Source organism: Dipodomys spectabilis, unplaced genomic scaffold, assembly GCF_019054845.1.
Source record: "Dipodomys spectabilis isolate Male_0828 unplaced genomic scaffold, ASM1905484v1 ptg000215l, whole genome shotgun sequence".
Classification (NCBI taxonomy): Eukaryota; Metazoa; Chordata; class Mammalia; order Rodentia; family Heteromyidae; genus Dipodomys; species Dipodomys spectabilis.
Genome location: NW_024870892.1, coordinates 8,919,193 through 8,932,635, shown reverse-complemented (window position 1 = coordinate 8,932,635; position 13,443 = coordinate 8,919,193). Strand labels below are relative to the sequence as shown.

At 51.7% G+C, this 13,443-nt stretch overlaps 1 protein-coding gene across 2 annotated transcripts in view; it reads left to right on the top strand.

Moving 5' to 3' along the window:
• The window catches only part of Dot1l (DOT1 like histone lysine methyltransferase), a 62,656-nt gene that overhangs the window by 46,822 nt on the left and 2,391 nt on the right, over positions 1-13,443 (top strand). For both annotated transcript variants that reach the window (XM_042697299.1, XM_042697300.1), the window contains exons 16-27: positions 300-391; positions 589-690; positions 1,064-1,201; positions 1,814-1,939; positions 3,227-3,711; positions 3,872-4,007; positions 4,627-4,773; positions 6,270-6,399; positions 7,963-8,543; positions 9,032-9,237; positions 11,741-11,805; positions 12,097-13,053. In XM_042697299.1, coding sequence (XP_042553233.1) covers positions 300-391; positions 589-690; positions 1,064-1,201; positions 1,814-1,939; positions 3,227-3,711; positions 3,872-4,007; positions 4,627-4,773; positions 6,270-6,399; positions 7,963-8,543; positions 9,032-9,237; positions 11,741-11,805; positions 12,097-13,053 — 3,165 coding nt within the window. The remainder of the gene's footprint in view (positions 1-299; positions 392-588; positions 691-1,063; positions 1,202-1,813; positions 1,940-3,226; positions 3,712-3,871; positions 4,008-4,626; positions 4,774-6,269; positions 6,400-7,962; positions 8,544-9,031; positions 9,238-11,740; positions 11,806-12,096; positions 13,054-13,443) is intronic.

Genomic DNA, 13,443 nt, shown 5'->3' with positions numbered 1-13,443 from the left:
GTTATGATTAGGGGAGCTTCTGTCATGGAGTAGGTATAGTTCAGGGACACTCTCCAGTACCCTATAGCACTAAGGATGCTCCCACAGAGAGGAACTCACTCTTGAGCGGCCTGTGCTAGGAGGATGTAGAGCTGCCCTCTGTAACTGTGACACCTGGTGTGCAATGGTAAACTGAGAAGAGCTGAGGTCACAGACAGATGGCAGGCAATTGTAGCAGGCTTCCAAGACATTCCACTTGCAGGGTTTGTTTCTGTATGTGTATGTGCTATCTTCCAAACCTACTCTCCATATCTCTCCAGAGTCCTTCAAGATCCAGTACCTGCAGTTCCTGGCCTACACGAAGACGCCCCAGTACAAGGCCAACCTGCAACAGCTGCTGGACCAGGAGAAGGTGTGTGTGGCTTCAGCCCCAGAGCCACCTGCCTACCTGTCCTGCTGCCAGGGGCGGGTTCCAGCTTTTCACTCCAGTGTTGGTTCCAGTGCTACGAAGGTGTTCCATAGGGGGCTTGAGCACAGCCCTCGGGGAAAGAGCTTGGTTATCCTTTTCTGGTGGGCTCTGGACTTACCTGCCACGCATCCCACCCACAGGAGAAGAACACACAGTTGCTGGGCACAGCACAGCAGCTTTTGGGCCACTGCCAGGCCCAGAAAGAAGAGATCCGGAGACTCTTCCAGCAGAAACTGGATGAGGTAGTGCCTCAAGGCTATGCCATCATGTTTGTCCATGCCATAGCTTGGGATTTGGTGGAATGAGGAATGGGAAGTCTAGGGATGGTTTCTTCCCTAGACTTCCTTTCCTTGAGTGAAAGAAAGTGTTGTGTTGAGAGAATGGCATAGAATCTGGGGAGAAGGGCTGGCCTGCTGGCTTACTCAGGTGTGGACAGCTTGCTCCACTTGGGTCCTGGAGCAATGCTTGGGTGGTCAACCCCTTTGACTCTTCCTTCAGTGTCCCCAAGGAAGTAAGAGGCCCATTCCCTTTCATCCATCCCTTTTCTTACCCATGTTATTACCTGTGGCCTGCACACCAGAACTCTACTTACTCTCTTGTCCTCCTTGTTCTCAGCTGGGAGTGAAGGCGCTGACCTACAATGATCTAATCCAGGCTCAGAAGGAGATCTCTGCTCACAACCAGCAGCTGCGGGAGCAGTCAGAGCAGCTAGAGAGAGACAACCTTGAACTCCGGAGCCAGAGTCTGCAGCTGGTGTGTGCATTTGCACCCATCTGGGCAGCCATTATGAATATGCCAGAAAATGGAGTCCTGAGTGGAGGATTGGGTTCTCTTCAGCTATTAAGCCAAGGGCCTGTCAACCTGATTCCTTGGGCAGTTGTGTGGGCCCTGGGTGCAGAGGGGCAGGATCCTAAGGAGACTACATTCCCATGACCACTCATCTGCAGTAGGAGGTTCTGGGGCTCCCCCTGATCCTGTCCTGTGCTACAGAGTTGTCTGTGGAGCCCTGTTAAGTGTGCCAGAACACACCAGATAACCTCAGATCCACTCAGACACCTCAGAGGATTCACTAGAGCAGGGTGTTCCCCTAGACTTCCCTGGGGACCTCTTGGCTTTCATTTCTCATGGAGTTGTTTATTGGTCACATGGCCATTTGCATCTCACTCTGAGTTCAGGTGATGATGAAGTGACGTATAATTCTACGGGGGACCCTGGCTTCTTGGCTTCTTTATACCATTCCAGGCATGGAAGCCAGGCAGTTGTGTCAGGTACCCTGGCCAGAGATAATGGCCCTCTGTGCTATTGAGTACCTGCAATAACCTACCTGCTGGACTCAATGTCAATCTCTTGTCCCTGTTCCCACAGCTCAGGGCCCGGTGTGAGGAGTTAAAGTTGGACTGGGCCACACTGTCCCTGGAGAACCTTCGGAAAGAGAAACAGGCCCTGCGGAGCCAGATCTCTGAGAAGCAGCGGCATTGCCTAGAGCTGCAGGTGGGGTTTGGGGCCCAGTGGACGTCCATGTGGTAATGTCACAGGCCAGACCCCATCTTCCCACTTTGGAAGAATAGGTTGTTGGGGCCTCAGGCCCTCATGCTCTACCTGTTCTGCTGGGTCCCTAAGGTCCTCAGGCTGTCAACATGGAGGTACTATCTAAAACTTACACATCTAAAACTTAGGTTCTGAAGGCCTTCCAGCAAGTACTTTTTGAAACAATCACTGACAGAATTTGCTTAATCAGAAAACTCATAGGTTGGGAATGTGGCTTAGCGGTAGAGTGCTTACCTAGCATGCATTAAGCCCTGGATTCAATAACTCTGTACCACATAAACTGAAAAGGCCGGTAGTGGCGCTGTGGCTTAAGTGGTAGAGTGCTAGCCTTGAGCAAATGAAGCTCAGGGACAGTGCCCAGGCCCTGAGTTCAAGTCCCAGGATTGGCAACAAAAAAGGAAAGAGAGAGGGAGGGAGGGAGCAGAAGGAAGGGAAGGAGGGAGGGAAAGGAAGGAAAAGGGAAGGGAAAGAAATCAAAGAAACCAGCTCATAATTTCTGGTGATGAGAACTGTTCACTATGTCAAGTAGAGAAAGTAATTGAAGGTATGACAGCTGATGGCATATAATCCCAGAATCAGAGAACTGAGTCCTAGGCCAGCCTAAGCTGCATAGTAAGACCCTATCTTATAAAAAGAAAAAAAATTAGATGTATTTGCTTGCCATCATTACCAAAACAAGCTTGATTCCACAAGTTTGTCCCTGAAGCAGTCTTCCCATCCAGGTAATAACCTACCTACTTAGCTTTTGAGAGCATATGAGAGCCATCAGAGAGAGACAGAGAGAGAGAGAGAGAAGTGTGGTCCTGGGGCTTGAATTTTGGGTTTGGGCACTGCCCCTGAGCTTCTTTTGCTCAAGGCTAGCACCCTACCACTTGAGTCATGACATTACTTTTAGGTTTTTTGAGTAGTTTATTGGAGGTAAGAATTTCACAGACTTTCAGGCTGGCTTCGAACTGTGATCCTCAGATCTCAGCCCCCTGAGTAGCTAGGATTATAGGTGTGAGCCACTGGTGGCTGGTGGCATGGAGTTTTTATATAGGGATATGTTTTGGTTTTCCTTCCCTGCACAAGCAGTGGGTGTCCTGGCAGCTCTTGGTAGCTAGCCTTTGCTCCTTCACAGAATCCTCTCAGAGTCTCAGTGGACAAATGACTCCCGGCCTGTGGGGTACACCTTAGGACAGGTGCAGCCTCGTCCCACTTACTTGGTCTTTCCTGCCTGGTACCCCACAGATCAGCATTGTGGAGTTGGAGAAGAGCCAGCGGCAGCAGGAGCTCCTGCAGCTGAAGTCCTATGTGCCACCTGATGACACCCTGTCCATGCATCTGCCTGGGAAGGGCACCCTGGGCCGTGAGCTAGAAGCTGATGCTGGCAGGCTGCACCTTGAGCTGGACTGTGCCAAGTTTTCCCTGCCTAACTTCAGTAGCATGAGCCCAGAGCTCTCTATGAATGGTCACACTGCCAGTTATGAGCTCTGCAGTGCTCTGAGCCGACCCTCATCCAAGCAGAACACCCCCCAGTATCTGGCTTCTCCCTTGGACCAGGAGGTCGTGCCCTGTACCCCCAATCACAGTGGTCGGCCACGGCTAGAGAAGCTATCTGGTCTGGCCTTGCCTGACTATACTCGGCTCTCCCCTGCCAAGATTGTACTAAGGAGGCACCTGGGTCAGGATCATGTTGCAGCTGGCAAGGCAGCTACCAGTGAGCCACACCCACGGTGAGTGCAGTGCCCTGCATGCTGTGCTCACCTGTCCACACCTAGCAGGAATATATTCATTTGGAAGAGAGGTGGGGTTTGCTAGGTCTGTGCTGCCAGCTTTGCACAGATAAGCCCACAGCTTACGCAGGCTCCCAAGTAACACAGCCTCTCATCACAGAGCTGAGCACACCAAGGAAAACAACCTACCCTACCAGAGCCCAGGCTTGTCAAACAGCATGAAGCTGAGCCCCCAGGACCCACGACCTCCCTCCCCTGGGTCATTGCCCACAGCAGGAGAAAAGAGCAACGAGAAGGTGAGGTCTGGTTCTTCTTTCTTTCTGTGCCTGTGTCCCAGAGCTCCCTAAATTTTGAGGGTGCTCATTAGAAGCAGCCTGAGCATACCTGTTAGGAGGGATTATAGTGTGGCCTAGAGGGGCTCATGGAGCCCTAATTTTGGGTACCTGGGGAGGAGGTAGATGGGCATGGATGGGACATGTGACACCAGTGGGTATTGGTGGATACTGTACTGTGGGTTATAGAGACAAGCTTGTCATATCTCCCTTGGGCAACTTTGTTCTCTGTATAGAGACCAAGGCACTGGCATGATGCTGGAGTTTAGGAGGTGGTTGCCCAGGGGATCTGCCATGGGGACCCTGCCTTGGGTTTGTGCAGGAATGGGGTGGAGGTTGTGAAGGGGCCCTGGGAGGTTGAGGTGGCCACAGGCAAGGCCATTATAGCATCAAGAGGTCAGGAGGAGGAAGAACAACATGGGAAGACACCAATGTTCCCACTCTTCAGGGGGGTATCAAGGGACTCAGTGGCTGACTATCTGAAGGGTCCTTGTTTGGCCAAACAGAGTTGTGCCCCTATCTCCTGCCTGTGGACCTTCCTCTTATCTGGGCCTGCAGTAGACAATGTGGTATTTATTGGCAGGGTGTGAAGGAACGCTCCTATGGCAGCCAGGGGGAGACCATCACTAGCCTGCCCATCAGCATCCCACTCAGCACGGTGCAGCCCAACAAGCTCCCCGTCAGCATCCCCCTGGCCAGTGTGGTGCTGCCCAGTCGCGCCGAAAGGGTGGTGAGCCTGGGCTGGTTGTGGATGTGTGGGGTTAATTTTGGGCTTTGTGTTTTTGTGGCATGATTTATTCTGTTGCATGCTGTTAAATCCCAAGCATCCCAAGAATGGACAATCCCCAGAACAGACAGTATCAAGTCTGGGTTTTATTGTGGTGTGTTTTGGGTATCTTGGGTTTTCGTGTTTGGGTGGTGTGTTTTGTGTGTCAGTACTAGGGCTTGAACTCCTTTTGCTGCAGCTGGTGCTCTACCGCTTGAACCACAGCTTCATTTATGCCTTTTTTGCAGGTCTTGGGGCTTGAACCCTGGGCCTAGGCACTGTCCCTGAGCTCCCCGCCCCCCCTCCCCCCCAGCTTCTTGTGCTCAAGGCTAGCACTATACCATTAGAGCCACAGTGCCACTTCTTTTTTTTTTGGGGGGGGGGGGTCCAGTCGTGGGGCCTGAACTCTGGGCCTGGGCACTGTCCCTCAGCTCTTCAGCTCAAGGCTAGCGCTCTACCACTTGAGCCACAGCGCCACTTTCGGCTTTTTTTTTTCTTTTTGCTTATGTGGTCCTGAGGAATTGAACCCTGGGTTCAGGGCCTCAGGCATGCAAGGCAAGCGCTCTACCACTGAGCCACCTTCCCAGCCCTGCCACTTCTTTTTATTTGAGTAATTTATTGGAGATAACAGTCACGGACCTTCCAGCCCAGGCTGGCTTTGAACAGTGATCCTCAGATCTCAGCCTCCTAAGTAGTAAGATTATGGTAGTAAGCCACTGGTGCCTGGCTCTTCTGGCTTTTTTTTTTCCTTTGTCAGTCATGGAGGTTAAACGCTGGGCCTGGGCACTGTCCCTGGGCTCTTCAGCTCAAGGCTAGCGCTCTACCACTTGAGCCACAGCACCCACTTCTGTTTTTTTTCTGTTTATATGGTGCTGAGGAATCAAACCCAAGGGCTCATGCATGAGAGGCAAGCACTCTACCATTGAGCTACCTTCCTAGCCCTCCCTCTTCTGATTTTTTGATAATTATTTCAAATAATTATCAAATATAAGAATCTGCCTGGTCTGGCTTTGAACTGTGGTCCTCAGATTTCAGCCTCCTGAGTACCTAGGATTATAGGTGTGAGCCACCCACTGGCACCCATCTCTGTTTTTGGTATTTTTTAGTGAAAGGCAGGTGAGCTGTTAGAGGAAAGTCTAGGGAATTCCCACTCAGGACAACTCCAATCTTGTAGCTGAAACCTGGCAACTGGTACATGGATGCCAGAAGCACCCTGTTTGAAATGGGTGAGGTGGAACAAAAAGCTTAGTATGACTCTTTTTAGGGATAAGGTAGGGATTGAATATAATTCACCTAAAATCCACTTGAAGTTTTGGGGGTTTTAGCACAGCCACAGTTCTGTCCCCGTGGCCTTTATCCAACGTGTAAGTGGCCCTGGCCCCCATATCTGGCTGGCTCCAGAACTCTCCCCAAGCCCTCTCCTGCTGTTGCCACTGATCCACTGTGGATTTCTCTGGCAGAGGAGTACCCCAAGTCCTGTGCCGCAGCCTCGAGACTCCTCGTCCACACTTGAGAAGCAGATTGGTGCTAATGCCCATGTTGCTGGGGGCAGTGCTGCAGGGAGCAGGAGCCTCACTCTGGCACCCACAGGTAACCTGTCCCTTCAGGCCTTTAAAGTGGATAAATGGGGGTTTCTGGGGACTGTGGCCCATCACTCTGTGCCACTGGGCATTGCTAGTAGTGCCTTCTTGTCCTTCAGCTGTGGGAAAATGAGCTCTGTGTCAGCCAGGTGCCATCTGGTTTGATCCCAGCCTATGAGGTAAACTGTGCTTGCCAGATGTTATTCCAGGTCACCTGCTCAGCCTGAAGTTGGGGTTTTCTGGGGCCCAAGAATTGATCCCTGTCCATGGTGATGAAAGGGCTCTATCGTCTCTTTAAAGGGCAAGGGAGATCTCTAGGTTGGTCTTTGACATAACGATTAAGCCTAAGTGGGAGTATATAGCAGATGTACCTGAATAACAGGACATGGCTGTGTGCAAGTAAACTCTTAGTCACACTGGTTGTAGAGTATAGACCAATGAGCTAAAATCCTTCAGGCCAGCAGTGACATAGGCCTGTTTGGCAGTTAACTCTCAGGAGTGTCTACATGGTCTCTATGTGCACAGGCTTCTCTGTGGTCTCCTTGCATGGTGCTGAGAGAGGGGCTAGTTACCCAACTGGGGCTGCTTGAGATACCTTGGAAAGCTGGTGGCTTCATCCTTTGGTGACTTCTCTAGGCTAGATAAGGTCTAGCTCTGTGTAAGGCACTATGGAAGTTTCTAGACAGGGGCTCTATGCAGGGACCATATTGGGGAGCAGTTAGGTACATGCTGTGGGACAAGTCTATGGCCTTGTGTCTCCAGGCTCTAAAGAGCCTGTGGTCTCTAGAATGGGAAGAATCACAACTTCCCCTACCCTCTAGCACCTGTCCACTTCTGTTTCCTGTATCATGGCCTAACAGCCTGAGGCTCATCTATAGCTCAGGATGCCATCAGGCCCCCTGGTCTTCTGAGCCACATAGGTAGATACAGGTAAGTGGCCATCTGCTTTTGGTGCTGAGCTGTTGTACATGACTAGGGAACTATACAACACATGAGGTGCTTGTACTGGAGGTGTTTTCTGGCACGCTGTGACTGTGGAGTCTGTCTCTCAGTTGCTGATGGCTTCATCATACAATGCAGCATGAGGGACAAAACTCTTGTGTCACTGGCCTCATCACTGCTGAGTCCAGGCTGCCAGCAGTGACCCACCACACTCATTTCCCTTGACCCACTGCCAAACTATTGCCTGGCCCCTCTTCATGGGCCACAGTTAGGAACTTCTGTCTTTGTGACTTCTCAGCAAGCAGTGCAAGGTTTTGAGCCCCAAATCACCTTTTGTACCAAAAAGGGAGAAGTGTACGTAGGGCAATAGCAGGGTGACCTCCTTTGCTTTCAGAACTTCTAGCTGGCAGGGCTATCTCCAGAAAGATATCCTACAGAGGAGGTGTCTGAGCTGAGCCCTCACATGGGAGGGCAGGGTGTATGGTGTGCAGAATAGACCCTGAGCTATGTAGAGAAGGTTGGTAGAAGCAAAGCTGGTGTGGGAAATGGAGAGCCACCTAGCCAGGATGGGGCTGCCTGTGTCCTGCTCTGCAGTCTCAGACACCTGAAGATCTCGTGTCCTTTCTGGCAGGCTTCTACACTGGCTCGGTGGCCATCAGTGGGGCCCTGGCTAGCAGCCCAGCACAACTGGCCTCTGGAGCTGAGTCAGCTGCCTTTGACGAGTCCTCCAGTTCGGGGAGCCTCTTCACCATGGTGGGGTCCCGCAGTACAACACCACAACACCCTCCTCTGCTGACACAGCCTCGGAACTCTGGCCCCACCTCTCCTATCCCCCAGCTCTCTGCCAGCCCCAGGTTCAGTGGGGTTACTCAGGGCCTGCTGCCTGATGCTGGCAAGGGAGACCTGCCTTCTGATTCTGGCTTCTCGGACCCGGAGAATGAGGCAAAGAGGAGAATTGTGTTCACTATCTCAGCTGGCACAGGCAGCGCCAAGCAGTCACCTTCAACCAAGCACAGCCCCCTGGCGGCGAATACCCGTGGGGACTGTGGGCAGAGCCATGGGCAGGACAGCCGAAAACGTGGCAGAAGGAAGCGTGCATCAGCTGGAACCCCCAGCCTGAGTGCAGGCGTGTCCCCCAAGCGCAGGGCCCTCCCTACTGTTGCTGGCCTCTTCACACAGTCCTCAGGGTCCCCCCTCAACCTCAACTCCATGGTAAGGACAGGACAGCTTGGTATGGGGGGGAGGCAGAACCTAGTGTGGTCAGGAGAGCTTGACTGGGACTTGGTGGGGTTCAGCACAGGATGAGGGGGTGCTAAGCCCTAGGTTGAACTCAGGGGCCAGAAGTCTTTATGCAGCTCTTAAATTAGGAATCCTGCTTCAGGGCCCATTGGTCCAATTTGTGGTCTGCCTGTGTATTTTTTTTTTTTTTTTCTTTTGTTGGTCATGGAGTTTGAACTCTGGGCCTGGAAGCTGTCTCTGAGCTCTTTAGCTCAAGGCTCTAGTGCTTTACCATTTTGAGCCACAGTGCCACTTTTGGTTTTCTGGTGGTTAATTGGAAATAAGAGTCTCATGGATTTTCCTTGCCCAGGCTGGCTTTGAACTGCAATCCTCAGATGTCAGCCTCCTGAGCAGCTAGGATTATAAGTGTTAGCCACTGGCACCCGGCTGCATGTGTGTTTTTTAAATCTCTGACACCTCAGGTCAGCAACATCAACCAGCCCTTGGAGATTACAGCCATCTCGTCCCCTGAGAACTCTCTGAAGAGCTCCCCTGTCCCCTACCACGACCATGACCAGCCCCCTGTGCTCAAAAAGGAACGACCTCTGAGCCAGTCCAATGGGGCCCACTATTCCCCACTGACCTCAGATGAGGAGCCAGGCTCTGAGGATGAGCCCAGCAGCACCCGGTAAGTGGGCTGGGGGCTGGGTTCCCAGAAGGAGGCCTCAGTGATAGGCCACAGCTGTGCCCCCACCTGCCCAGGAATTAGGCGAGGGGTTGGCCTACTGACTGGCATTGACCTTGAAAAGGCTTTATTTTTAATTAAGATTTTTAAAATTAGCATACGTTAGTTGTACAATGGGGAGGATTGTTGTGACATTTCCATACATGCATACAATATATATTACTCTCTTGTCCTGACTTCTTAAGACAGTTATTTCAAAAGGTTTCATTGTTGTGTTTTCATACACATATATAAAGCACTTAGAGACCATATTCACCTCACTCACCCTCTCCATTCATCATCCCTCATAGATATTGGACCCTGACAGAGCTCACTTTCTTGTTCGTTTTTTTTTTTTTTTTTAATTGCACCAAAGAAGCCAGGTGCTGGTGGCCCACACCTGTACTCCTAGCTACTCAGGAGGCTGGGATCTGAGGATCACTGTTCAGAGCTAGCCCGGGCAGGAAAGTCCATGAGACTCTTATCTCTAATAAACCACTAGAAAACTGGAAGTGGTGCTGTGGCTCAAGCAGTAGAGTGCTCACCTTGTGCTGAAGAGTTGAGGGACAGTGCCCAAGCCCTAGGACTGACCAAAAAAAAAAAATTGCACCAAAGGGTTTTACCATGGTATTTCAGACATGTGTATATTGTATTTTAATCAGAATAACCCCTTCCATTGTTCTCTCCCCATCTCCCCAGCCCCCTGTTGTTCAACAACTTTCAGTGTAAATCCTTATGCCATCTTCATACGATCTACTCTCTCCACTCATTCGTTCTTTTTCCCTCTCCCACATCTCCTTTGTTTCCTCAAACAGTGTCATAGTTGTGTTCTATGTATGGCAGTTACTGGGATATGAACTTAAGACTTTGGGTAGACTTTATGTTTGCTACTACTAAAGCCATGCCTCCAGAACTTTTTGCTGTTTTGTTTGTTTTTTGCTGGTATTGGGGTTTGAAATCAGGCCCTCATGCTTGCTTGGATTGCTTGCTTGGCTGGCACTCTGCCACTGGAATCACACCTCCAGCTCTGCTCTGTTTTTGTTTTTGTCAGTCCTGGGGCTTGAATTCTGAGCCCTGGGCTTTTTTTTTTTTTTTTTTTTCCTCAAGGCTAGCACTCCTACCATTGAGCCACAGCACCACTTCCAGCCTTTTCTATGTATGTGGTACTGAGGAATTGAACCCAGGGTTTCATGCATGCAAGGCAAGCACTCTACCACTAAGCCACATTCCCAGCCCTGCTCTGGTTATTTGAAGTAGAGTCTCACTTTTTTTTTTTTTTTTGCCTAAGTCTGGATTCTGATTCTCCTTATTTATACTTTCCACTGTAGTGCAGTCCTCATATTAATAACTTTGCACTGTAGCTGGAATTACAGGCTCACACTATGGTATCCATCTTTTTCTGTTGATCTTGCTAACTTTTTGCCTGGGCTGGCCTTAAACCATAATCCTCCCCTTCTCTGCTTCCCAAGTAGCCAGGATTATAGGCATGAGCCACTAGTGCTTGGCTATTTTTTGTTGACTTTTTGAGATACCCTTGCCCAGGTTCACCTAGAATTTTCAGTCCTCTTGGTTGCTGGGCCACCAAGCCCAGCTCTCACTGGTTTTGATTTGCATTTCATATTCATGCTCTGGACTGTTTGTATTTGTCAGGTGGAGAGAGTGTATCAGGTGTTTGCTCTTTAGTTGTCATTAAGCTTTGCATATCTGGGTATAACCTGTCAGTCAGTGGAGCCTGTAGCACTCATTGCTATCCTTTCCTGGGTGATGTGTGTTAGTGTGTTTGTTACTAGGGATTGAATGAAGAGCCCCAAACTTGGTAGGCAGGCACTGCCACTGAGTCCTGCTTCCAAGCTCTTTTTTGTACTAATTTTTGAGATAGGGTATTCCTTCCTTCCTAGCCATGTACCTGAACTATGATTTTTTTTTGGGAGGGGGGGGTCCGGTCGTGGGGCCTGAACTCTGGGCCTGGGCGCTGTCCCTCAGCTCTTCAGCTCAAGGCAAGCGCTCTACCACTTGAGCCACAGTGCCACTTCTGGCCTTTTTCTTTTTGGTTATGTGGTGCTGAGGAATCGAACCCAGGGCCTCGAGCATGCAAGGCAAGCGCTCTACCCCTGAGCCACCTTCCCAGCCCCTCCAGTGCCATCTTGTGCCACACTGGGCTCCAGGACTGAGAAAGGGCTTGGGACACAAGCGGCCCTACTCAGGCCCTACCTGCTTCTTGGTGAATTAGGAAAATAGATCCTGCTCACCTGCTGTAGCTCAGCAGAGGAACTCTTGTCTCTATAGAAAGATGAGACTGGGCTTGGATTTTACTGGTTGCCAGGTCTCACCTGGCTGTGTTCAAGTGTCCTCCTATAGGGATCCTGAAAATGGCTTTGTGTCCATTGCTTCCTGACCTCCCTCAGCTAGCTGTTCAGTGTTAGTAGCCCTGTTAGGATACACTGATGCTGTTGTCTTTCCTTAACAGAATTGAGAGAAAAATTGCAACAATCTCCTTAGAAAGCAAGTCTCCCCCGAAGACCTTGGATAATGGTGAGTACAATGTGTCTGGGACCCAGGTGTGTTTATATCAGCCTGGGATAGTCTGTACTTGCTTCCTGGGGAAGGTGGGCTCTGAGCTCCCTTCATGGGGTGGACAAGCCCTTTCTGAGTGGTCTCATGCCGCCCACCTCTCTGTCTCCCATCCACCTCAGTCCTGTCTCCACATCGTGCACACCTGTGGTGTGAATAGCAGGAGCACTGGGTCCCAGATCTTGTGCTCAGCGTCAAGAACAATCCGGGCAAGCACAGTGGCTTCACCTTTCTGCCTTTCCTGTCTGTCAGGTGGCAGCTTGGTGGGGAGGAAACTGGCACCTGCAAGTGAGCCTATCAACAGTAGCAAGTGGAAATCCACCTTTTCACCCATCTCCGACATCGGCCTGGCCAAGTCCACAGACAGCCCACTGCAAGCTAGCTCTGCCCTGAGCCAGAACTCATTGTTTTCGTTCCGGCCAGCCCTGGAAGAAGCCTCGGCGGCTGAGGCCAAGCTCACTGCACATCCAAGGAAAAGCTTTTCCAGCACCCTATTGGGTGCTGACGGACTCAGTCCAGGTGCCAACCCCCCCAATGGCCTGGCCTTCAGTGGGGGCCTGGCTGCAGACCTCAGTTTACACGGCTTCAATGACGGTGCTTCCCTTTCCCACAAGGTCCCTGAGGCAGCCAGCCTGAGCACCCCACTTAGCTTTCCTTCACAGCGGGGCAAGGAGGGCACCTCGGAAGCCAATCCCTTCCTCAGCAAGCGGCAGCTGGAAGGCCTGGGTGGCCTGAAGGGTGAGAGCAGTGCTGGCAAGGAGGTGGGAGAGCTGGGCCTGCCCCTGTGCGGGCCCACGGACAAAACAGCTCTACCACACAGCAGCAGGGCTAACAAGGGCCGGGACCGTGACCTTGACTTCAAGAGTGGCCACAACCTTTTCATCTCTGCTGCGGCGGTGCCTCCCAGTGGCCTTCTTGGTGGCTCTGGCCTCCCCACAGTGGCATCTTCTTCAGGCAGCACAGCCCCCACCACTCAGACACACCGCCCTTTCCTGAGCACCTTCACGCCCGGGCCGCAGTTCACCCTGGGCCCTATGTCCCTGCAGGCCAATCTCAGCTCAGTGGCCGGCTCATCTGTGCTGCAGTCCTTGTTCAGTTCTGTGCCGGCCGCTGCAGGCCTGGTACATGTGTCATCTGCTGCAACCAGACTGACCAACTCCCACGCCATGGGCAGCTTCTCCTCCGGGGTGGCTGGTGGAACTGTCGGAGGTAGGCAGAGGTAGTCCAGCTTCCAGAGGGAAGGGGGCTCTGGTTTCCAGACAGGTGGTGCCTCCCAGGAGCACTCAGTTCATCACAGGCTGCTTCACTGGTTCCTTACACAGCCCTCTAGAGGGGGTGAGGCCAAGCCACACAGTCCCCTGTACCCTTGTCGCCACATCCAAGTAGGCGATTGTTGTGAGGCTGGGACTGTCTTGAGTTAGCCTATTCAAGTTGTCTTATAACACGTGCCTCTCATTTCCAGAAGACCACGGTGCATATAATTAAGGCAGTCATTTTGCCTGGGTCTCGCCTGTTTGAACCCATGTGCCCTGCGGCAAGGCCATGGGAGCTGGCATTGGGCAAGGGAACCCTGACAGCGCCAGTGCAGATGCAGGACAG